The 25,290-nt window shown below is 46.0% G+C and overlaps 1 protein-coding gene across 5 annotated transcripts; it reads right to left on the bottom strand.

The window, feature by feature from the left end:
* Positions 1 to 657: 657 nt before the first annotated feature.
* On the bottom strand, positions 658 to 24,898 carry LOC137427507 (uncharacterized). Of its 5 annotated transcripts, none has more exons than XM_068117048.2 (8): positions 24,609 to 24,898; positions 13,046 to 13,114; positions 12,719 to 12,862; positions 7,088 to 7,231; positions 3,648 to 3,717; positions 1,780 to 1,937; positions 1,348 to 1,657; positions 658 to 1,096 (listed from the first exon to the last, which is right to left on the bottom strand). In XM_068117048.2, exons 1-8 carry the CDS (start codon positions 24,763 to 24,765, stop codon positions 742 to 744), a joined length of 1,407 nt encoding a protein of 468 aa, XP_067973149.1. In that variant the 5' UTR covers positions 24,766 to 24,898; the 3' UTR covers positions 658 to 741. The 5 variants fall into 5 exon arrangements, 3 of the variants coding, with proteins under 3 accessions (XP_067973149.1, XP_078634209.1, XP_067973148.1); XM_078778083.1 differs by having other exon boundaries at positions 24,590 to 24,882; XR_013623488.1 differs by having other exon boundaries at positions 1,780 to 3,717; positions 24,590 to 24,888.
* Positions 24,899 to 25,290: the final 392 nt, after the last annotated feature.

Below are 25,290 nucleotides of genomic sequence, written 5' to 3'. Positions count from 1 at the left end.
CATAGTTGAAGAGTTTCATGAAATTGCAAATTTTCCCGGTGTTCTTGGCCTAGTTGACGGGACACACGTTTGGATTTTAGGTCCCACCCAGCACGAGTGGCGATATGTTAACCGAAAAAACTATTATTCAATAAACACTCAAGTAGTGATGGATGCTAGATACCGATTCAACAATGTCGTTGCCAAGTGGCCGTGAAGTACCCACGACTCAGTTATTCTGAGGGAAAGTGGACTTTCCACAATATTCGAGGAACGGAATGGTGATGAAGTGCTATTAGGTGACAGTGGGTACCCCGTGCGACCATGGTTAATGACACCATTCTCAACCCAAATACGCCGCAGCAACGTAGATACAATAGAGCTCACAAGAAAACAAGGTGTTTGGTGGAAAGAGGATGGGACAGTGGAAAAGACGCTTTCATTGTCTTCACGGGATGTTGAGATGCTCGCCACAAAAATCTTGTGAAATCATTGCAGTGTGTGCACTTCTTCACAACATTGCAATTGACAGAGCTTTGCCTGATTTTGATGAAGAGCCAATCGCACTGCGGCCGCAACCCGAAGATGACCCGGAAAATGTAATTGTTTTAACGGACAAGAACAATGGGGCTGCAAGAAGAGATCAAATTGTCAATGCTCATTTCTGATAGATGTAAGTGAAATGAAAAGCATAAAACAAATTTAATAACGCTCATTCATGCATGTATTTCACATGTTAACCTTAGTCGTTACAGTATTAAATCAAAGATTAGTGTAGACATGCGGAACCGGTACATCATTACTTCCATAGGTCGCCGGCATGAAATTTCTGGGATAGGCTAATTTTTGCTTCTTCAATTGCAATACCTCTATTTCTAACGACAGCTTGTTTTTTTCCAATCGCAGTTTTTCAATTTCTAATGTTGCTCGAGTCTTCTCAAGAGACAAAAGATCTTTGTGCATCTCTGTGATATCTCCGGCTTCATCAGCTTTCCGCTTCGTTTTCTTTTCAGTTTCCTCGGCCAAAGGCGGGCATGGATTCGGCAATGTTGCAGGCGGTTTGCAGCTTCTCGTTGCTGTGAGACGTGTCATGGAGGCGTCACTGTTTGTTGATGGACTGTAAAACAAATACCTTGTGTCAACTCGACCATCATTATAGGACATTCCATGGTATATCATATAGCCTACATCATTCTACCACTGTACATATCACCAAATAGGACAGCTACCTTGTATAAGTATACCTAATATAAGGATATTGTAATTTCTGATAAGAGGACAACCGGCAAGTGTCAGCAACACACTCTAAAGCGAGTAAGGAAGGGGGGTGGGGGGGATGATTTGTAGAATAAACAAATAAACACTCACCGGTACTTTTGAATGGTACTGGGAACAGCGGATGTCGATTTCGAAGGAGCATCCCATGTCAAAGGAGCATCCGGTGACAAAGGAGCATCCGGTGACAAAGGAGCATCCGGTGACAAAGGAGCATCTGGTGACAAAGGAGCATCCGGTGTCAAAGGAGCATCCGGTGACTTGGCGTGGTAGGCATATCCTGCATCTTTTCTTGAACTGTCCACACCACCTTCTATACCGTGTACAGTTAGTTCATCTTCTCCGAGGATCGCGCCGACCTTCTGCGATATTAGGGATGGCTCCGCTGGTGCTGGTCCACCTCCTATAAAAGGGAAAATGATTTTGTAACAATAAAAAATTATTTTGCAATTAATGTAAAATCAACTACAATACAGAAACCAACTCAATAAAAATGGCACAACGGAAGATTGAAACCATTCTCACCTGTTTCAGCAAGTTCTTTTCTGTACGCGCGGTATTCATCCTTCATAACTGAGCACATGTTCTGCCATTTTTTCAGGTAGTCCTTGTCACTCCTTACCACGGTAGGATTTCTTCTATTCATGGCCCCGGTTATCTTAACCCATGCGTCATGCTTCTTTCTGTTCGAAACGGCGGCAGAAAACTTCGATACGACGACACCAATATGCTTTTCATACTCTTCGCACAGCCGAAATTTTTCAGCATCAGTGAAATTTTTCTTTCGCTTCGAAGACGTAGAGTTCCCTGCCATGATGAAGGGTGGAAAGAATGCCTAAGGTCTTCCTAGCGACTTACAACAGCATTAAATAATAGCATTTGGTTTTGAACCCAGTTATGTAGTCCCGTCCTTATGTCATGGCACTCAGCCAAACCACAGAAACTGACACAATCGTGCAAGAAATGTGATCATTAACCCTAGCAACAGCCAGTCAAAACTGTTAGGTGTTATGCCTATATGTAGGTGTCACACTGAGTGAGGTGTAACACTTAAGGTCATTTATGAATACCGACATAAGTCTTAGTCCTAGGTAAGTGTCACACTTGGAGTTTAAGTGTACTTAACATAAGAACGTTTATGAATACGGGCCCTGGGGATTATGTAAAGTGAATGGAAAGTATCCCGAAGTTGTCACCTGCACCTTTATTTCATTCCAAAAACCACAGCAAGATTTGAGAACAGATTTGAGAAGAAAGTTTCCTTCGAAGGTAAGCCAGGTAGACAAAGAAAGAGAGAAAAAATAATGGGGAAAAGGAAACAACAATACAAAAGAATGTGGACCAAGCTCTTTTGGTTTCAACCACAAACGTTCTAGCCTGTTTTCTTCATGCTCTTTTGTTTGCGTTTGGTGGATTTTGTTTTCCTCGCTCGTTGGTTGTCATCTCCATGTCCAGTATGTGTTTTCTGATGACTTTTCAAATGTTCCAATCGACCAAAGAACTTAAGGCACACAGAACACTCGAATGGCTTCTCTCCCGTGTGTATTTTCTTATGTCGAAGCAAGTGTGAGGAACGAGTGAAAGACTTGCTGCACACAGAACACTTGTGCGTCTTCTCTCCCGTGTGTGTTTTCTGGTGGTGGTAAAGGTATGACGAATGACGAAAAAACTTGCAGCACACAGAGCACTTGAACGGTTTCTCTCCCGTGTGTATATATCGATGATTTCTTAATATTTTTTTGTCAGAAAAGGCCTTAAGACACACGGAACATTTGTATGGCTTCTCGCCAGTGTGCGTTTTCTGATGGCTCTTTAAATTTGCCAATCGAGCAAAGGCCTTAAGACACACAGAACACTTGAAAGGTTTCTCTCCCATGTGTATTTTTTTATGTCGATATAAATTTGATGAATGAGCGAAATATTTCCTGCACAAAGAACACTTGAAAGGCTTCTCGCCTGTGTGTATTTTTTGACGACGATATAGATGTGATGAATGACCAAAGGCCTTCCTTTGTTGAGGATACGTGTCGAGCTTATCTCTCGTGTGGATTCTGCGATGCCTTCTTAATGTTCTTTGATCAGCGAAAGTCTTACCGCACACAGAACAGCCGAAGGATTTCTCTCCCGTATGTATTCTTTGATGATTATTCAAATACAATCTCCGAGCAAACGTTTTACAACACACAAGGCACTTATATCGTTTTTTGCTGATGTGTATTTTTTGATGGAGTTTTAATGATGATAATGTAAAATTTTGGTTGCACAACGAACATTTGTGCGGCTTCTCAATTATTTTGATCTTCTTCATTTTCTTGACACAACTTTTGCAATTGTCATTGTTAAGCAAGCCGCTAGGTTTGTCAACGTCCTGGCAAGAGGTCTGCATCACGTACCCATTGAAATTAACTTCCATGGAGAACAACTTGGAACAGTTCGAACAAGAAACCATTTTCATTTGTTTCTCTGCAAAGACAATTCAAAAAAGCATCAATCATTGATTATACATGTGACTTAGTATTCGCACTCTAATTTGATCGAGTATTGGGTCTTATGAGGGAAGACCTATGTCTATCTCCATATTGTTTGGCTTCTGGGGATAAATAAATCAACCTTTACTAAAACGATAGTTATCTTGTAATATTTGTTCAGTTAAGCATATTGTATTGCATGTAAAAACGACAAATGCAATGGGCTGGTCACCTCTTAAGAATGAGCGATTTAAGGATCCCAAAACAGTTATTTTATGGGGAACTGGCTGTGGGCAAACGTGGCATTGGGAAACCTAGAAAGCGCTACAAGGATTGTCTAAACGCTACACTAAAAAGCTGTGATATTGACCCGGCCAAGTGGGAACCACCAGGCCACAGATCACTCATTTTGGAGAAGGATTGTCAACAAAGGCATCTCAAAATTGAGATGTGAGCATATCCACCAGGCTTGCTTGAGGAGAAAGAATTCAGACCAAGCGGCATCAACCAGATTCCAGTGCGACACATGTGGGAGACCGTGTGCAACTGTGGCTGGCCACGCTGCGCATTCTCGTGCTTGTCACAAGACATGATAACCCAACAGTCTTCGTCGGACTCGACGTGACTTCCATCATCATTGCATGTAAATGGATATGCGTTGTTAATAATGTGTTAGCTAGGTGTCCCCACACACACTGTGTATATATATATATATATATATAATTGTGAGAAATAGCAGAAACTCCACACTACAAACTACAAGTAGGGTGCCTCATTTGCATAAAATATATGACCGGAAGAAATTAATTGGGTTACGTACCAAGCTTCAGGACGATCTTTATTCGTGACAAACTTACAGCCAAATAGGCCTTCTTCCCAGTCTCAAGGAGACTGTAAGTAGGTATACAGGGAATTTAATTATTTTATTTAACCCAAAGGCATTAACTGTCCATGCTTTAAAAGAATAAAGCAACTGCATGCCGACTTTTGGCACACCCTGTATACACACACGCACACATTTTATCCTCGCATCCTCTACTCTTTAACCATTTTCACACACCTCACAGCACAGAAACTCCTTCGCGTCTTGTTGTTGTTTTTTTTGTTTGTTTGTTTTTTTTAATACTGAATCGAGGCTCGTGAAAGAGCTAACATTTATTTCACAAACAAATCAACCAGACAAACAAAATATATAAAAAGAGGGAGCGAAAGACAAGATGGGGAGAGAAGGGGAAGCACACAAACATAACATTTGAGAGCAGGGAGATGTGTGGGAGGGAGAGGGCTTGGGGGGAGGAGGCGTGGGAAGGGGGGGGGGGGAGAAGTATAAAACACAAGGACACCAAGGACTTCCAGGACAGAAGTTGGTATTTCAAAAAAGTGGATTTGGGGTGAAATTAGCAGGGGTAGAAACTGAATCCGTCCGTCTGAATCCGTCCTGAAGCTTAGAAACTGGTTCAAATCAGTCCGGGGTGCATACTGTTGACGCAGCGTGCCAAGGTGGGCAATCAATTATATAATTAAGCCCCAACAGCATGCCAAAACCCAGTATCACAACAAACCACACCACAGGGCCCATCTCAACATGCCACCAGAGATCAGGAGAAGACACCATAAAAGGGGCGCACACTAGAGGGTCATATATTGGTGGAGAGCCTGGGCTTGTTCAATTCGTCTCAAGCGATAGCTTGAGCTTGTTCTTCGAGAGCTCATCTTGGGAACTTGAGGAATATGAATGAATGATCGTTTTGAGGCCATTTTCCCCGCTAGAGCGGGGGTTAGCCTTGCGGGCCCCATGACAATCATGCTGTTTGAGGCAATGTTTTTTTTATGGCCGGATGCCCTTCCTGACGCCAACCCTTAGTCGCCTCTTACGATGCGCAGGGATACGGTGTACCTATTCTAAACCGGGGTACACACCGGGATCTTGGGAACTTGAGGGACTGGAGAAAATCAGGCCCGGGACTGGTGGAGGATCAGCACTGAAAAGTCCGGTCATCTTCAGTCCTCTTTGTCATTTTTCTATCAGTATAATGCTCTTATTTGTGTCTTTGGACTTAGTGCCATAACTTAATGGTCAGGAGTCCACACTGCGCTCACCTTCAGCCCTGGGGTGTGCGGTGCTACACCACGGCACGGACACAGCGGAGCGGAGCCAGCACTGGGTCGAGAAAGATCAAGATATAGAGACATCGAGCTAGTCATTGGGGATGTCAGCTCAGCTGAGATCACGAAAGGTGTGACAGGACTCAGATAGTCCCCTTCTTCATCTTTCTTTCTCTCTCATCTTTATCTATCATTTCATTGTCCCGGATGTGCGATTGGCACCATATGTATGGTATAAGTGATTGCTTTAGGAATCAGATGGCGGGTTTTAGGGATCAGCCACAAAGAACATAACCCTAACCCTAATCTTGCATCGAAAAAATAAAAGCCATTGTGTTTTGAAAAAAGAATAATAATAAAAGCCATATCAAGCCTCGAAATGCAGAGCTTGCACAGGAATGTACCCAAAATTGTAGCCGAATACAATGCAGTGTAAAATGACTCGAGTGTCTCAAGATTAAGGTGTACGTGAATGCAACGGTGTGCAGCTCGGTCAAATGATCTCAAACGGATTGCAACCGGATTGTGTAGCATTGTGCGATTTGATAGTCACAAATGTGACTTTCAAACTTTCACTTGTCACAGTAACAGAGGAGCGGGACATGGGTAATGAACGTAGAGCAGCAACGAAGGCTGGAAAGGGTGGAAATGCGAATGGTTCGGTGGATGTGTGGAGTATCGTTGAGAGAGAGGAAGACAAATGATGAATTGCGAAAGATGATGGGAATAGAGCCTGTGATGCATGCTGTGAAGAGAAACAGGTTGAGATGGTTTGGTCATGTGTTGAGGAAGGATGAAAGTGACTGGTTGAGAAGAGTGATGGAAATGAATGCAGAAGGAAGTAGAGGACGGGGAAGACCGAGAAAGACTTGGCTAAAGGTGATGGAAGAAGAAATGCGGGCAAGGGGGTTAACAAGGGGAGATACAGAAAATAGGGCAAAATGGAGAAGATTGTCATGGGGCCCACAAAGCTAACCCCCAGTCTAGCAGGGAGAATGGCCTTAAAATGACTGTTGTTTTGTTGTTGTACTTGTCACAGTAACCTCACCTGATGTTTGTCTTAGCTTCATTTCAATCTTAACAGCTTGGAATTAGTTAACAGAGTCTTTGTAAACTTTAGGACCAACGAGTCCTCAAAAGTAAAATGCATTATTCATTTAGGATATTTAGCAGGATTTGGAATTTCATCATTGTATCATAAAGATAACAAATTAGACAAGTAAAGTAGTGTGATATGTTCAGTACATGGCTCCACTTACTTTTTAGAGGCCAGACAGCATTGCTGGGCTCCCTCAGAGGAGAGTCACATGGTTCTTGCTTTATGTGCCAATTACTCGAAGGATCTTGAAAAGTCTGAAGAACATCATCTTGAAATTTCTCTGTTTTCAATTGATGAACGTCACCTGCAAATGATGTGATGAATCAGTTATTGGGTTGAATATACAACTGAGTGCATTGAAAAGCAAACATAGTGGATACTTTGAAGTACCACCTGGCCAAACCTCCAAAACAATACCAGCAATAATTTCGAAAAAGAGTAAAAACTAATTTCTCGGCATCAATCTAATCATCGTTTGGAAAATTAGAAATACGCTTTCCCCTGCTTTAACCGAAAACTGAAAATGCATCGTCTTTCTTTTAACATTTAAAGGTGGGACAGGTGCAGGGGTGAAAGATAATCAACAAGAGGTTACTGGTAAAGTTGGTTAAATATTCTTCTTCAGGAATATTAATATTGCTGCGGTTATGAAATGTTATGCTGCGGTTATTAAGGGAGTTACATCCAAAACGTTTTTTTTTTGTTTTGTTTTTTATACAAGATCGAGGCTCGTGTAAGAGCTAACATTGATCACAAAAAGACAAACTGACACATAAAACATGATAAAGGGAGCAGGAGAACAAGATGAAGAGCAGGGACATCGGGAGATCTGTGGGAGGGAGAGGGCTTGGGGGGAGGAAGCATGGGAAGGGGGGGTGGGGTGGCGGGGCTATTTCAGGATCCATAAAGGAACCCTGGTGTTTATATATATCCGTTGTATTATGTTTTGTTAGATAACCTCTTCCATCGTATCACTGGACAGGGAAACGCGTTGTGCTTGTGTAGCAGATTTGAATTCCCTTTGCAACACTTCTTTTTTAGATCCCACTCTCTTCTTATATCTTTTCCTATCTCTCTCCCCTTCTCCACACCTTTTTACAGCACATCCATGCACACAAACAACACGATTTACAAAACCAACATCACACCTACAAAACTCACGTTACCAATCAGACCTCGGTCCTGTGCGGCGAACTCATCATGGTGCTTGGGTGCCACTTGGTCTTGTGCGGCCCTTGCACAGATATGCAATGAGGTCAGCAATGCGATCAATGCAATGCAGCAATGCAGTGAGTATTGCAATGAGGTCAGCCTGACAACAGCAACACTCCAACGAGAAGGCAGAACCGGAAAGAAATAAGCAGCGCTTCGTCCTCAGACCACATCTCTCCGAGGGCTTTACAAGTCCAGGAATCCCAGGAATCAGAGATGTGTGCATCCAGGGAACAACGAGAGCCAGATGGGATCTGCGAGGAGCGAGCCGTGCGAACATAAGCCCCTGCAAGGACGGAATTTGCTGGGAGCGATCAAGCCAGCCGTGCAGCGAGCGGAAAAGTCACCGAGTTCTTTCCCTGGACGTGCAAGCAGACACACACTGACTTACACTATCTCCTCTTTCTGTCCCTATTTCTAACCGTTCAACTGGAAAGCACAAAAGCAATCAACAGTTGCACTCTTTACCCATTCAGGGCTGGGTTACTGATTCACATTCACGATTTCCTCCATCGCATTATGAAGCATTCACTCATATCTCTCCTCGCATGGTGCATCACACCATCATCTTCTCTTTCACGTTGGGGCCATCGTAAGCCCTCAGCCCTATGTTGGGTTGAGCAAGGAGTCACCACCAAGCCCTGCCTTCTCCTTCTTCTCTCTGGCTATCCCTCTTACTTGTCTAATTTTCCAGAGTGACTAAGGTGTCGATGTCTGTTGTTTCATGATAAGGTGACTGTCTAAAGGGCTTGTGTGTTTAAGGGTAAAACATTATTTTGTGACACTACGTTTCTTGTATATACATGCCTGTTTGTGAACATGACCAATCGTTTTCAACCTGCCCAATTGTCTCTTTCTGCAATGGTTACACATTTGTGTGCAAATTGTAGAAGGGATTTTTCCCCCACTGTTTCGCTATGGTCAGAGACTAGCAAACATTCCACTTACAGTTCTGCTCGGCCATTCTTGATTCATAGGAGTGGAGCATAGTTCCCTGTCTGGGGGGATTCATTTGCCGGGAAGGTAACGTGGGAATTGAACGCAAGGACCCCACATAAATTAATCGTCTCAGGTGGCGTCCGCCGTCAGAAGGTTCTTCATTTTCTCCTTCATGATGACCCTCCTTTTCACCTTCTTTACCTTTATCCTCGTTTCCCTATCAATCCTTGAACCTCCATCACTTTCACCACACAGTAGGTCAAACATGTTGTTATGGAAATGGTTTAGTGGTAATTGGGTTTTGTTTAAAGTAGTTCTTTCATTGTAAATGTCAGAACAAGCATGATGTAATCCTTGTAATTAACGAGACAGTGTCAAGTTAAAGTGTCGAGGAAGTTAATATCTCCCTTGCCCCCATGTTTATGTCTATGCCCCACATCTCCACCCCAATCCCTCGGTTTACATTATTTTTGAGTAAACTTCCATTCTGCAGCACCAAAAGTCCACGTGGCCCAAATGAGAGAAGGGGATAAGAGGCCACATTGGTTCATCTTTCATGGCTCGAGTGATGGAGGGACGTGCAAGTCCACGTGGGTGGGAGATCAGCCTAGGACGCCACACATCTTGGCAGAGGAGGCCACACAAGTGATATATTTTAGTTTCATTAGTAACGAACTGTATGGCTGCCTGCGGCCGTGTTCTCTTCTCTTCTCTGTTGCCCCATTTCTCATTGTAATAAATCCCTTTCTTTTCCTTTTTTATATACACTAGGGCATGCCCGTACTATATATATATCTAAAATTATATCCCCCCCCTCTATTTACATGAAATGGTTTGGTCCAAAGCGAACGGCTTGCGAGTACGGTGACAATCCCCCCCCTCTATTTACATGAAATGGTTTGGTCCAAAGCGAACGGCTTGCGAGTACGGTGTTTTTTATCGGACCCGTGGAATTATAGATAGTAGTTTTAATTAGTTTTAAAACATAGTTTAACGCCAACATAGTTTGCCAACGTGAAATAAATGAATACGCTCTCAAATGTGCCGTCCGAGGCAGAGTCTGTTCGGCACGTTCGGCACACGTGATAGCTCGCTGCTCTCTGATTGGTTGAATCGTTTTTTGGACATAGCTCGGTAACTACTTGTCCGATTAATATGAAACCTTGAAAAGGCACATCCTCGGGTCCCCAGCAATATACCTGGCAAGTTTAAAGTATATCGGACCCGTGGTTGTCGAGAAACAGCGGTCACAGACATACATACATACATACATACATACATACATACATACATACATACATACAGAGATTACTGGAATTATAGATAGATAGGCAAGGATCATGGAATAGCTGGTAAACTGAACGGATCAGGACGTAATAGGATGCAAAAGAAAATTTAGAGAGACGGGTGAAGCACCAACAGCAGAGTAGAAGGCCAGATATAGGCAGACCTTGACAAACAAAGGGTATGGAGAGGAATGGGGGGGCAGGATAGGATGCATGAGGTGGAGAAGATGGATATGGAAGGAAACTCTCATGAAGGAAAACTGGAAATTTGGAAGGAGGAGAGATTGGGGCGGGTTAGAAGGGGATTTACGAGGGTAAAAATATCATGATTTCGGATTGGGGACGATCTGAGATGGTGGTGAACAGCACTTGGAACATGTCTTTCAATCCTGACAAATCTCATACTCTCACTATCTCTCTCCGAAAGGACCGTCTGGCAAACCCTCCTATATATATATACTTTCTTAACAATCCTCTTGAGGAAATACATTCATTCATTCAAATTATTGGGTCCCACTATCAACCATGATCTTTCTTGGGCAAATCACATTTAAAAGTTGGTCTCCAAAGAAAGCCACTGTCTGGGAATCCTCCATCATACAAATTCCTGCCTTGGCACACTGGAAGAGGATGTGGAAGTTGGTTCCACAGGTGGGAAAAAGAGGAACAAATGAGTGGAGGTGAGCAGTGATCCTGGATTTTGGTAGTTTCACCAGTAGGGAGTTGATAGTGGACCGTGTGTGCCCTGAAGAAACCGAGGGGGGACACAAGGCATAGAAAGAACAGAGGGTGCAAGACCAGAAAGGAGGCTGTATAAGTCAGAGAGACCACCGACCTGTCTGTGATGGAGAAGTGATAGGCCCTTAGACTCAGCTTCAGCACGAGAGATTCCAATAATATTAACAGCCTTAGTTTCCACAGCATCAAGCTGAGCAGGTTATGAGCCAAGGGAGCCAGCCCAGAGGGGAGAACAGTACTCCATAAAGCTGCGGATGCAGGCATTGTAGGTGGATAGGAGTTCAGGTTTGCCAAGGAAGGACTTTGTACGACAGAGAATGCCGAGTTGGCAGCTACCTTCTTTTTTTTCGGTATATAAGATCGAGGGTCATGAAAGAGCTAACGTTAATGACAATAAAACAAACGGACACATAAGACGACATAAAAGGGAGCGGGAGACAAGATGGGGAGAGAGGGGGAAGCACACAAGTACAACATTTGAGAGCAGGGACATCGGGAGATTCGTCTTGGGGGCAGGGGGGAGGAGGCGTGCTTGGGGGGAGGAGGCGTGCTTGGGGGGAGGAGGCGTGGGAAGGGGGTGGGGTGGTGGAGGTATAAAACACATGGACACTGCTAGGACTTCCAGGAAAGAAGTCGGTATTTCGGAAAAGTGGATCTGGGATGAATTAACAGGGGTTGAAAAGATCAGGGTTTTGGATGGGGGAAGATAGATGGTGGTGAACAGCTGTTTTAAAGACCTTGAGGGATGAGTGGGATTGAAGAGAGTGTGGGAGTTTGTTCCAGAGGCGGGAGAAAAGAGGAATGAAAGAGTGAAGGTGAGCAGAGAGTCTTGATTTTGTCAGTTTCACCAGAAGAGGGTTGCAGGCAGATTTTGTGCAACCTGTAGGAGTATTTGTGGGACAGAGCACAGACAGGGCTGGGGGGGGGGGGGGCTAGGCCGGAGAGGAGTCGGTAGCAGGCAGTAAGACCATCAACCTGCCTGCGGTGAGTGAGTGAAAGGCCCTCACAATCGGCTTCATTGCGGGAGATTCCAATGATACTGAAAGCATTGGTTTCAACAGCGTGAAGTCGAGCGAGTTGCGAGGCAGGAGCACCAGCCCAGAGAGGAGAACAGTATTCCATAGAGCTGCGGATGAGAGCCTTGTATGTGGTGAGGAGCTCAGGTGTGCCAAGGAAGGACTTCGCACGATGAAGAATGCGCAGTCGGCGACTGGCTTTGGAGGCCAGCTTGGAAATGTGAAGCTTTGGCGGACCACTTAGTAATGAGAACCCTGTGGTCACTGTGGTCCCGGGGGCTCTGTAGCACATTACTTGGAACTTTACCAAGCCATGTTATCATTATTCTCATGAAGCCTTTTTTTATTAATGTGGTTTTAATAATTTGGTTATAAAAGGAAGAATCCCTTTAATGATGATTTTTACATCTGGTAATTACAAACTAAAAAGCATTAGTTTAGTGTATTAATCATTAATTGGATCCCAGTTACAGTTCCTCATTGGCAATGTAAGTCCACCCTGTTAAAAATTTTTACAGCTGCTTCTGCTTTTGGTTGAAATTTTTAACGAGAACGCAACCATAATAAAATAAATAATGGAGAGTGATGGGTTTGATTTACTTTCAAGCAATGGAGCAGGATCGTTGGACTTCTTTAGAGGAGAATCACACGGTTCTTGCTTTACACGGTCAGTGCTCAAAACCTCCGGGAAATTATGAAGAACATCGCTTTGGGAACATTCTGTCTTCACGGGAAGAGCTTCATCTACAAACAATATCACGTCAGTCAATTAGGGAAAGGAAACGCATCAACAAGTGAATCCCAAACAAAATAAGTAAATAAAAATTATAAAATTTGACAAGACAAGAACAAATGTTTAAAACAAAACAAAGAAGAAAGAGCAATCAGAGATTTCAGACCCTTGCCAGGATGTGTTTCTGTTCAGACCTTTGACTTGCGAAGCCAAAACATCCACAAGCTCAAACTCGGATTCCACCTTCACCTTCACGATGAAATCTGCAAACACATGAGGACGTGAAAAACTACTTGTGATAATTCCCCACTTTCACATAAAAGTAAAAATCGAAGTTGGAGGTGGCCATCCCAACTTATTAGAACGTTCCTATGCACACCCGGAGTACAACCACCACGTTTCATCTTATTTTACACATTGGTAAACGAGTGCATAAAATGAAGAGCACGAATGTAAATTGGCCAAGTGATTTTCAATGATTCAATGTATTTATACGGATATGACAATACATACCATAAACTGCTGGGCCTTGCAATACACTCTCCCACAGAGCAGACGCACGATACAAACACACAATTACATGGAGAATTTGGGGTTTTATTCTGGAGTTACATGATTTAATGACAGGATTAGAACGACGCTCTTCGACGTCACGACATCGACCGATATGCGTCCGCCCACATTATTACGTCATTATAATACTTGTACCAAGTTTGATTTAAATCCATTCAGCTGTTCTCAAGTTATCACATTTTACCTGATATGACCGCTGACCTTTGACATTTTGACCCCAAAATCGAATCATTTCATCTTTACCTCATTATACATACATGCACCAAGTTTGACCAAGATCCTTTCAGCCGTTCTCAAGTTACCGCGGTAACGAAAAGCTATCAGGACGGACGGACAGATGGACAACCTGTCCTTGTGAGGGGGCTCGGGTTATCATGGTTTGGTAATAGTCAAAGTGGGAAATTGTGAGGGGGCTCGGGTTATTGTGGTTTGGTAATCGTCAAAGTGGGAAATTGTGAGGGGCTGGCGTTTATAGTGGTTTGATAAAGCCAAAATGGAAATTGTGAGGGGCTCGGGTTATTGTGGTTTGGTAATAGTGAAAGTGGGAAATTGTGAGGGGGCTCGGGTTATCGTGATTTGGTACCAAAGTGGGATATTGTGAGGGTGCTGGGGGTTACAGTGGTTTGGTACCAAAGTGGGATATTGTGAGGGGCTGGGGGTTATAGTGGTTTGGTACCAAAGTGGGATATTGTGAGGGGCTGGGGGTTATAGTGGTTTGGTACCAAAGTGGGATATTGTGAGGGGCTGGGGGTTACAGTGGTTTGGTACCAAAGTGGGATATTGTGAGGGTGCTGGGGGTTATAGTGGTTTGGTACCAAAGTGGGATATTGTGAGGCTACAACAACAACAACAACATGCATTTTAAAAGGCCATTTTCCCTGCTAGAGCGGGGGTTAGCCTTGCGTTCCCCATGACAATCTTCTCCATTTTGCCCTATTTTCTGCATCTCTCCTTGTTAACCCCCTTGCCCGCATTTCTTCTTCCACCATCTTTAGCCAAGTCTTTCTCGGTCTTCCCCGTCTTCTACTTCCTTCTACATTCATTTCTATCACTCTTCTCAACCAGTCACTTTCATCCTTCCTCAACACATGACCAAACCATCTCAACCTGTTCCTCTTCACAGCATCAATCACAGGCTCTATTCCCATCATCTTTCGCAATTCATCATTTGTCTTCCTCTCTCTCAACGATACTCCGCACATCCGTCGAACCATTCGCATTTCCACCCTTTCCAACCTTCGTTGCTGCTCTACGTTCATTACCCATGTCTCGCTCCCATAAATCATAACACTTCTCACACATGCAGCATACACCTTTCCCTTCAGCTTCAACGACACTCCCCTCATCATCAGCACGCCACTCAATTCCCGAAACTTCTTTCATGCACATCTCACTCGAGCAACCGTTGCCGAGTCTGATCCACCTTCTCCATTCAGCATGTCTCCGAGGTAGCAAAATGTTTTCACACCTTCCAGCTTCACGCTGTCTCCAAGATCCAACTCAACATTTCCTCCATCTGCAGCTCCCTCTGTGCACACCTTACATTTGAATGGAGCTGCCACACTGGTTAAGGACCCTCTCAGACCACTACATTTTTGATGAACCCACTCAGCGCACATTGTACACTGAATGGAGTTCACTCCGACACCCTTCCTACACACAGCACAGGGCCACTTCCCAGTTCTTTCCACCTCACCACATGCTTTACCACTTGCATTTACCACTTGCTATCACCTTCGTCTTTCCGATATTCACCTTCAGACCTTTTGTCTCCATACATTCCTTCCACGTGTTCATCTTTTCCTTCAGTCCATCCATACTTTCCGCAATCAACATCAGATCATCTGCATACAACAACTCCCACGGTAAACCCTCCTTTACGTTCTGAGCCAGCACCTCCATCACAGCTACAAATAGTAGTGGACTTAATACCGACCCCTGATGCACTCCCACCTTCACCTCAAACTCACCACTGTTCCCGTCCTTCGTCCTTACAGCTGTGCGCGCTCTTTTGTACATTGCCATCACTACTCTGATCAACCATTCCTCCACTCCTAACTTCCTCAATGCCCATGTCAATACTTTGCGTGGAACCCTATCGAATGCTTTCTCCAGATCAACAAACCCAAGAAACAACTTCTTCCTCTTCTCCATGTACTTCTCGTGCAACTGCCTCACAATAAAAAGCGCGTCTGTCGTTCCTCTTCCTGGCATGAATCCAAACTGCATTTCGTCGATCTTCACCTTCTTCCTTATCCTCCTCTCCAACACCCTTTCCAATACCTTCATTCCATGCTCCAATAACTTTATCGCTCGGTACGAGCCACACTCCAGAGGGTCACCTTTCCCCTTGCATAGAGGGACGAGGGTACTCAGTTCCCAATCCACTGGAATGCGGCCTTCTTTCACCACCAGATTACAGATCTCTGTCATTCTCTTCACACCCCAACTTCCTGCTGCCTTCAACATATCTCCCACAACTCCCGTCGAGCCTCCCGCCTTTCTACCCTTCATTGCTTTTATCGCTTCCTCAACTTCCTTCTCAGTTATCTTCTCTGCCGGTCCTAAAACTGGGTTACTCTCTATGTTGCCATCCCATTCATTCTCTGTATTCAACAGCATTTCCATATATCTTTTCCATCTTCCTTTAATTCCATCTGGGTCGACAACGATTTGTCCCACTTCAGCCTTCAAGCAACTCACCCCCATCACATCACACCTCTCTTTCGCTATCTGCTTAGGATGCTGGGGGTTATAGTGGTTTTGTACCAAAGTGGGATATTGTGAGGGGCTGGGGGTTATAGTGGTTTGGTACCAAAGTGGGATATTGTGAGGGGCTGGGGGTTACAGTGGTTTGGTACCAAAGAGGGATATTGTGAGGGGCTGGGGGTTATAGTGGTTTGGTACCAAAGTGGGATATTGTGAGGAGCTGGGGGTTATAGTGGTTTGGTACCAAAGTGGGATATTGTGAGGGGCTGGGGGTTACAGTGGTTTGGTACCAAAGAGGGATATTGTGAGGGGCTGGGGGTTATAGTGGTTTGGTACCAAAGTGGGATATTGTGAGGAGCTGGGGGTTATAGTGGTTTGGTACCAAAGTGGGATATTGTGAGGAGCTGGGGGTTATAGTGGTTTGGTACCAAAGTGGGATATTGTGAGGGGCTGGGGGTTATAGTGAGTTGGTACCAAAGTGGGATATTGTGAGGAGCTGGGGGTTATAGTGGTTTGGTACCAAAGTGGGATATTGTGAGGGGCTGGGGGTTACAGTGGTTTGGTACCAAAGTGGGATATTGTGAGGGGCTGGGGGTTACAGTGGTTTGGTACCAAAGAGGGATATTGTGAGGGGCTGGGGGTTATAGTGGTTTGGTACCAAAGAGGGATATTGTGAGGGGCTGGGGGTTATAGTGGTTTGGTACCAAAGAGGGATATTGTGAGGGGCTGGGGGTTATAGTGGTTTGGTACCAAAGTGGGATATTGTGAGGGGCTGGGGGTTACAGTGGTTTGGTACCAAAGAGGGATATTGTGAGGGGCTGGGGGTTATAGTGGTTTGGTACCAAAGAGGGATATTGTGAGGAGCTGGGGGTTACAGTGGTTTGGTTCCAAAGAGGGATATTGTGAGGGGCTGGGGGTTACAGTGGTTTGGTACCAAAGAGGGATATTGTGAGGGGCTGGGGGTTACAGTGGTTTGGAACCAAAGAGGGATATTGTGAGGGGCTGGGGGTTACAGTGGTTTGGTACCAAAGAGGGATATTGTGAGGGGCTGGGGGTTACAGTGGTTTGGTACCAAAGTGGGATATTGTGAGGGTGCTGGGGGTTACAGTGGTTTGGTACCAAAGAGGGATATTGTGAGGGGCTGGGGGTTATAGTGGTTTGGTACCAAAGAGGGATATTGTGAGGGGCTGGGGGTTACAGTGGTTTGGTACCAAAGTGGGATATTGTGAGGGGCTGGGGGTTATAGTGGTTTGGTACCAAAGTGGGATATTGTGAGGGGCTGGGGGTTACAGTGCTTTGGTACCAAAGAGGGATATTGTGAGGAGCTGGGGGTTACAGTGGTTTGGTACCAAAGTGGGATATTGTGAGGGGCTGGGGGTTATAGTGGTTTGGTACCAAAGTGGGATATTGTGAGGGGCTGGGGGTTATAGTGGTTTGGTACCAAAGTGGGATATTGTGAGGGGTTGGGGGTTATAGTGGTTTGGTACCAAAGAGGGATATTGTGAGGGGCTGGGGGTTATAGTGGTTTGGTACCAAAGTGGGATATTGTGAGGGGCTGGGGGTTATAGTGGTTTGGTACCAAAGTGGGATATTGTGAGGGGCTGGGGGTTATAGTGGTTTGGTACCAAAGAGGGATATTGTGAGGGGCTGGGGGTTATAGTGGTTTGGTACCAAAGTGGGATATTGTGAGGGGCTGGGGGTTATAGTGGTTTGGTACCAAAGTGGGATATTGTGAGGGGCTGGGGGTTATAGTGGTTTGGTACGAAAGAGGGATATTGTGAGGGGTTGGGGGTTATAGTGGTTTGGTACCAAAGTGGGATATTGTGAGGAGCTGGGGGTTATAGTGGTTTGGTACCAAAGTGGGATATTGTGAGGGGCTGGGGGTTATAGTGGTTTGGTACCAAAGTGGGATATTGTGAGGGGCTGGGGGTTATAGTGGTTTGGTACCAAAGTGGGATATTGTGAGGAGCTGGGGGTTATAGTGGTTTGGTACCAAAGTGGGATATTGTGAGGGGCTGGGGGTTATAGTGGTTTGGTACCAAAGTGGGATATTGTGAGGAGCTGGGGGTTATAGTGGTTTGGTACCAAAGTGGGATATTGTGAGGAGCTGGGGGTTATAGTGGTTTGGTACCAAAGTGGGATATTGTGAGGGGCTGGGGGTTATAGTGGTTTGGTACCAAAGTGGGATATTGTGAGGGGCTGGGGGTTATAGTGGGTTGGTACCAAAGTGGGATATTGTGAGGGGCTGGGGGTTATAGTGGTTTGGTACCAAAGAGGGATATTGTGAGGGGCTGGGGGTTATAGTAGTTTGGTACCAAAGTGCGATATTGTGAGGGGCTGGGGGTTATAGTGGTTTGGTACCAAAGTGGGATATTGTGAGGATGCTGGGGGTTATAGTGGTTTGGTACCAAAGTGGGATATTGTGAGGAGCTGGGGGTTATAGTGGTTTGGTACCAAAGAGGGATATTGTGAGGGGCTGGGGGTTATAATGGTTTGGTACCAAAGTGGGATATTGTGAGGGGCTGGGGCTTATAGTGGTTTGGTACCAAAGTGGGATATTGTGAGGGGCTGGGGGTTATAGTGGTTTGGTACCAAAGTGGGATATTGTGAGGGGCTGGGGGTTATCGTGGTTTGGTACCAAAGTGGGATATTGTGAGGGGCTGGGGGTTATAGTGGTTTGGTACCAAAGAGGGATATTGTGAGGAGCTGGGGGTTATAATGGTTTGGTACCAAAGTGGGATATTGTGAGGGGCTGGGGGTTATAGTGGTTTGGTACCAAAGTGGGATATTGTGAGGGGCTGGGGGTTATAGTGGTTTGGTACCAAAGTGGGATATTGTGAGGGGCTGGGGGTTATAATGGTTTGGTACCAAAGTGGGATATTGTGAGGGGCTGGGGGTTATAGTGGTTTGGTACCAAAGTGGGATATTGTGAGGGGCTGGGGGTTATAGTGGTTTGGTACCAAAGTGGGATATTGTGAGGGGCTGGGGGTTATAGTGGTTTGGTACCAAAGTGGGATATTGTGAGGGGCTGGGGGTTATAGTGGTTTGGTACCAAAGTGGGATATTGTGAGGGGCTAGGGGTTCTAGTGGTTTGGTACCAAAGTGGGATATTGTGAGGGGCTGGGGGTTATAATGGTTTGGTACCAAAGTGGGATATTGTGAGGGGCTGGGGGTTATAGTGGTTTGGTACCAAAGTGGGATATTGTGAGGGGCTGGGGGTTATAGTGGTTTGGTACCAAAGAGGGATATTGTGAGGAGCTGGGGGTTATAATGGTTTGGTACCAAAGTGGGATATTGTGAGGGGCTGGGGGTTATAGTGGTTTGGTACCAAAGTGGGATATTGTGAGGGGCTGGGGGTTATAGTGGTTTGGTACCAAAGTGGGATATTGTGAGGGGCTGGGGGTTATAGTGGTTTGGTACCAAAGGGGGATATTGTGAGGGGCTGGGGGTTATAATGGTTTGGTACCAAAGTGGGATATTGTGAGGGGCTGGGGGTTATAGTGGTTTGGTACCAAAGTGGGATATTGTGAGGGGCTGGGGGTTATATTGGTTTGGTACCAAAGTGGGATATTGTGAGGGGCTGGGGGTTATAATGGTTTGGTACCAAAGTGGGATATTGTGAGGGGCTGGGGGTTATAGTGGTTTGGTACCAAAGTGGGATATTGTGAGGGGCTGGGGGTTATAGTGGTTTGGTACCAAAGAGGGATATTGTGAGGAGCTGGGGGTTATAATGGTTTGGTACCAAAGTGGGATATTGTGAGGGGCTGGGGGTTATAGTGGTTTGGTACCAAAGTGGGATATTGTGAGGGGCTGGGGGTTATAGTGGTTTGGTACCAAAGTGGGATATTGTGAGGGGCTGGGGGTTACAGTGGTTTGGTACCAAAGTGGGATATTGTGAGGGGCTGGGGGTTACAGTGGTTTGGTACCAAAGTGGGATATTGTGAGGGGCTGGGGGTTACAGTGGTTTGGTACCAAAGTGGGATATTGTGAGGGGCTGGGGGTTATAGTGGTTTGGTACCAAAGAGGGATATTGTGAGGGCCTGGGGGTTATAGTGGTTTGGTACCAAAGTGGGATATTGTGAGGGGCTGGGGGTTATAGTGGTTTGGTACCAAAGTGGGATATTGTGAGGAGCTGGAGGTTATAGTGGTTTGGTACCAAAGTGGGATATTGTGAGGGGCTGGGGGTTATCGTGGTTTGGTACCAAAGTGGGCTATTGTGAGGGGCTGGGGGTTAGAGTGGTTTGGTACCAAAGAGGGATATTGTGAGGAGCTGGGGGTTATAATGGTTTGGTACCAAAGTGGGATATTGTGAGGGGCTGGGGGTTATAGTGGTTTGGTACCAAAGTGGGATATTGTGAGGGGCTGGGGGTTATAGTGGTTTGGTACCAAAGTGGGATATTGTGAGGGGCTGGGGGTTACAGTGGTTTGGTACCAAAGAGGGATATTGTGAGGGGCTGGGGGTTATAGTGGTTTGGTACCAAAGAGGGATATTGTGAGGAGCTGGGGGTTATAATGGTTTGGTACCAAAGTGGGATATTGTGAGGGGCTGGGGGTTATAGTGGTTTGGTACCAAAGTGGGATATTGTGAGGGGCTGGGGTTTGTAGTGGTTTGGTACCAAAGTGGGATATTGTGAGGGGCTGGGGGTTACAGTGGTTTGGTACCAAAGTGGGATATTGTGAGGGGCTGGGGGCTACAGTGGTTTGGTACCAAAGTGGGATATTGTGAGGGGCTGGGGGTTATAGTGGTTTGGTACCAAAGAGGGATATTGTGAGGGGCTGGGGGTTATAGTGGTTTGGTACCAAAGTGGGATATTGTGAGGGGCTGGGGGTTATAGTGGTTTGGTACCAAAGTGGGATATTGTGAGGGGCTGGGGGTTATAGTGGTTTGGTACCAAAGTGGGATATTGTGAGGGGCTGGGGGTTATAGTGGTTTGGTACCAAAGTGGGATATTGTGAGGAGCTGGGGGTTATAGTGGTTTGGTACCAAAGTGGGATATTGTGAGGGGCTGGGGGTTATAGTGGGTTGGTACCAAAGTGGGATATTGTGAGGAGCTGGGGGTTATAGTGGTTTGGTACCAAAGTGGGATATTGTGAGGGGCTGGGGGTTATAGTGGGTTGGTACCAAAGTGGGATATTGTGAGGGGCTGGGGGTTATAGTGGGTTGGTACCAAAGTGGGATATTGTGAGGGGCTGGGGGTTATAGTGGTTTGGTACCAAAGTGGGATATTGTGAGGAGCTGGGGGTTACAGTGGTTTGGTACCAAAGAGGGATATTGTGAGGGGCTCTGGGTTATAGTGGGTTGGTACCAAAGTGGGATATTGTGAGGGGCTGGGGGTTATAGTGGTTTGGTACCAAAGTGGGATATTGTGAGGGGCTGGGAGTTACAGTGGTTTGGTACCAAAGAGGGATATTGTGAGGGGCTGGGGGTTACAGTGGTTTGGTACCAAAGAGGGATATTGTGAGGGGCTGGGGGTTATAGTGGTTTGGTACCAAAGTGGGATATTGTGAGGAACTGGGTGTTACAGTGGTTTGGTACCAAAGAGGGATATTGTGAGGGGCTGGGGGTTATAGTGGTTTGGTACCAAAGTGGGATATTGTGAGGGGCTGGGGGTTATAGTGGTTTGGTACCAAAGAGGGATATTGTGAGGAGCTGGGGGTTATAGTGGTTTGGTACCAAAGTGGGATATTGTGAGGGGCTGGGGGTTACAGTGGTTTGGTACCAAAGTGGGATATTGTGAGGGGCTGGGGGTTACAGTGGTTTGGTACCAAAGTGGGATATTGTGAGGGGCTGGGGGTTATAATGGTTTGGTACCAAAGTGGGATATTGTGAGGGGCTGGGGGTTATAGTGGTTTGGTACCAAAGTGGGATATTGTGAGGGGCTGGGGGTTATAATGGTTTGGTACCAAAGTGGGATATTGTGAGGGGCTGGGGGTTATAGTGGTTTGGTACCAAAGTGGGATATTGTGAGGGGCTGGGGGTTATAGTGGTTTGGTACCAAAGTGGGATATTGTGAGGGGCTGGGGGTTATAGTGGTTTGGTACCAAAGTGGGATATTGTGAGGGGCTGGGGGTTATAGTGGTTTGGTACCAAAGTGGGATATTGTGAGGGGCTGGGGGTTCTAGTGGTTTGGTACCAAAGTGGGATATTGTGAGGGGCTGGGGGTTATAATGGTTTGGTACCAAAGTGGGATATTGTGAGGGGCTGGGGGTTATAGTGGTTTGGTACCAAAGTGGGATATTGTGAGGGGCTGGGGGTTATAGTGGTTTGGTACCAAAGAGGGATATTGTGAGGAGCTGGGGGTTATAATGGTTTGGTACCAAAGTGGGATATTGTGAGGGGCTGGGGGTTATAGTGGTTTGGTACCAAAGTGGGATATTGTGAGGGGCTGGGGGTTATAGTGGTTTGGTACCAAAGTGGGATATTGTGAGGGGCTGGGGGTTATAGTGGTTTGGTACCAAAGGGGGATATTGTGAGGGGCTGGGGGTTATAATGGTTTGGTACCAAAGTGGGATATTGTGAGGGGCTGGGGGTTATAGTGGTTTGGTACCAAAGTGGGATATTGTGAGGGGCTGGGGGTTATATTGGTTTGGTACCAAAGTGGGATATTGTGAGGGGCTGGGGGTTATAATGGTTTGGTACCAAAGTGGGATATTGTGAGGGGCTGGGGGTTATAGTGGTTTGGTACCAAAGTGGGATATTGTGAGGGGCTGGGGGTTATAGTGGTTTGGTACCAAAGAGGGATATTGTGAGGAGCTGGGGGTTATAATGGTTTGGTACCAAAGTGGGATATTGTGAGGGGCTGGGGGTTATAGTGGTTTGGTACCAAAGTGGGATATTGTGAGGGGCTGGGGGTTATAGTGGTTTGGTACCAAAGTGGGATATTGTGAGGGGCTGGGGGTTACAGTGGTTTGGTACCAAAGTGGGATATTGTGAGGGGCTGGGGGTTACAGTGGTTTGGTACCAAAGTGGGATATTGTGAGGGGCTGGGGGTTACAGTGGTTTGGTACCAAAGTGGGATATTGTGAGGGGCTGGGGGTTATAGTGGTTTGGTACCAAAGAGGGATATTGTGAGGGGCTGGGGGTTATAGTGGTTTGGTACCAAAGTGGGATATTGTGAGGGGCTGGGGGTTATAGTGGTTTGGTACCAAAGTGGGATATTGTGAGGGGCTGGAGGTTATAGTGGTTTGGTACCAAAGTGGGATATTGTGAGGGGCTGGGGGTTATCGTGGTTTGGTACCAAAGTGGGCTATTGTGAGGGGCTGGGGGTTATAGTGGTTTGGTACCAAAGTGGGATATTGTGAGGGGCTGGGGGTTATCGTGGTTTGGTACCAAAGTGGGATATTGTGAGGGGCTGGGGGTTATCGTGGTTTGGTACCAAAGTGGGATATTGTGAGGGGCTGGGGGTTACAGTGGTTTGGTACCAAAGTGGGATATTGTGAGGGGCTGGGGGTTATAGTGGTTTGGTACCAAAGTGGGATATTGTGAGGGGCTGGGGGTTACAGTGGTTTGGTACCAAAGTGGGATATTGTGAGGGGCTGGGGGTTATAATGGTTTGGTACCAAAGTGGGATATTGTGAGGGGCTGGGGGTTACAGTGGTTTGGTACCAAAGTGGGATATTGTGAGGGGCTGGGGGTTATAGTGGTTTGGTACCAAAGTGGGATATTGTGAGGGGCTGGGGGTTACAGTGGTTTGGTACCAAAGTGGGATATTGTGAGGGGCTGGGGGTTACAGTGGTTTGGTACCAAAGAGGGATATTGTGAGGGGCTGGGGGTTATAATGGTTTGGTACCAAAGTGGGATATTGTGAGGGGCTGGGGGTTATAATGGTTTGGTACCAAAGTGGGATATTGTGAGGGGCTGGGGGTTATCGTGGTTTGGTACCAAAGTGGGATATTGTGAGGGGCTGGGGGTTATCGTGGTTTGGTACCAAAGTGGGATATTGTGAGGGGCTGGGGGTTACAGTGGTTTGGTACCAAAGTGGGATATTGTGAAGGGCTGGGGGTTACAGTGGTTTGGTACCAAAGTGGGATATTGTGAGGGGCTGGGGGTTACAGTGGTTTGGTACCAAAGTGGGATATTGTGAGGGGCTGGGGGTTATAGTGGTTTGGTACCAAAGTGGGATATTGTGAGGGGCTGGGGGTTATAGTGGTTTGGTACCAAAGTGGGATATTGTGAGGGGCTGGGGGTTATAGTGGTTTGGTACCAAAGTGGGATATTGTGAGGAGCTGGGGGTTTTTGTGGTTTGGTTATAGTCAAAGTGGGATATTGTGAGTAAAGACCCCCTGTGCTGTCTTTCCCTCGCGGTTGTCAGCTCTTTCACGAGCCTCGATTCACTATACAAAAAAAAAAAAAAAAAAAAAGGTTTATGAACCGACGCTCGAAACGAACATGGAGCTTTAAAAACTCCTCATGAAGTTTAAAATGTCTTTCTTTATAAAATAACCGAAACATTTACCGATTGACTCGGCATGTACCGGGAATGGAGGGTTCATCCTCGGGTGGACCGACCCTGGACCCGCGGTCTGACGCCTGGACCCGCGATCTCCGGGACACCTCGCGTCCTCCATCGGAACCGCTCGTGGATCCCGGGGGGTTCGCTCTGTGATCTTCACCGGAGAGATCTCGGTTCATGATGCACCGGACGGTACAGTAGAGTGCAGCACAGGTACAACCAGGAATCCAAATACACCACCTGGTGCTTGGATTTTGAGATTGAAGATCCGCATCCGCTCGAACTCCTCACTTCCTGGAGAGAGAGAGAGAGAGAGAGAGAGAGCGAGAAACCTCGTATTCGCGATTCCCCAATCACAGATTCGGCACAACTCAAATGGAAACTTCAGAAACGCCAATTCCGTCAAATAATTTATCGTTCACAATAATAATAATAATGCATTTATTTTATATAGCGCTTTTCAGGAAGCCCAAAGACGCTTTGACAGAGTGCAAAACATAACGCATAGCAAAACATAAAAACAATTGCAAAAAAAAGAAGAATCAATAGGGAAATATTCAAAGCACAAAGGAGGGAGAAGGAGAGGAGATAGGCAGGGGTTAGATGCTGTGGGTTAAATGTTGAATGCAGTGTTGAACAGGTGGGTCTTGAGTGATGTTTTGAATGTGGTGAGTGAGGAGGAGTCTCTGATGGTGTGAGGTAGT

The sequence above is a fragment of the Myxine glutinosa genome, chromosome 5 (assembly GCF_964187855.1).
Source record: "Myxine glutinosa chromosome 5, kmMyxGlut1.1, whole genome shotgun sequence".
NCBI classification, from domain to species: Eukaryota; Metazoa; Chordata; class Myxini; order Myxiniformes; family Myxinidae; genus Myxine; species Myxine glutinosa.
The sequence above is the reverse complement of the archived record's forward strand: the minus strand, read 5'-3'. Positions and strand labels throughout refer to the sequence as shown.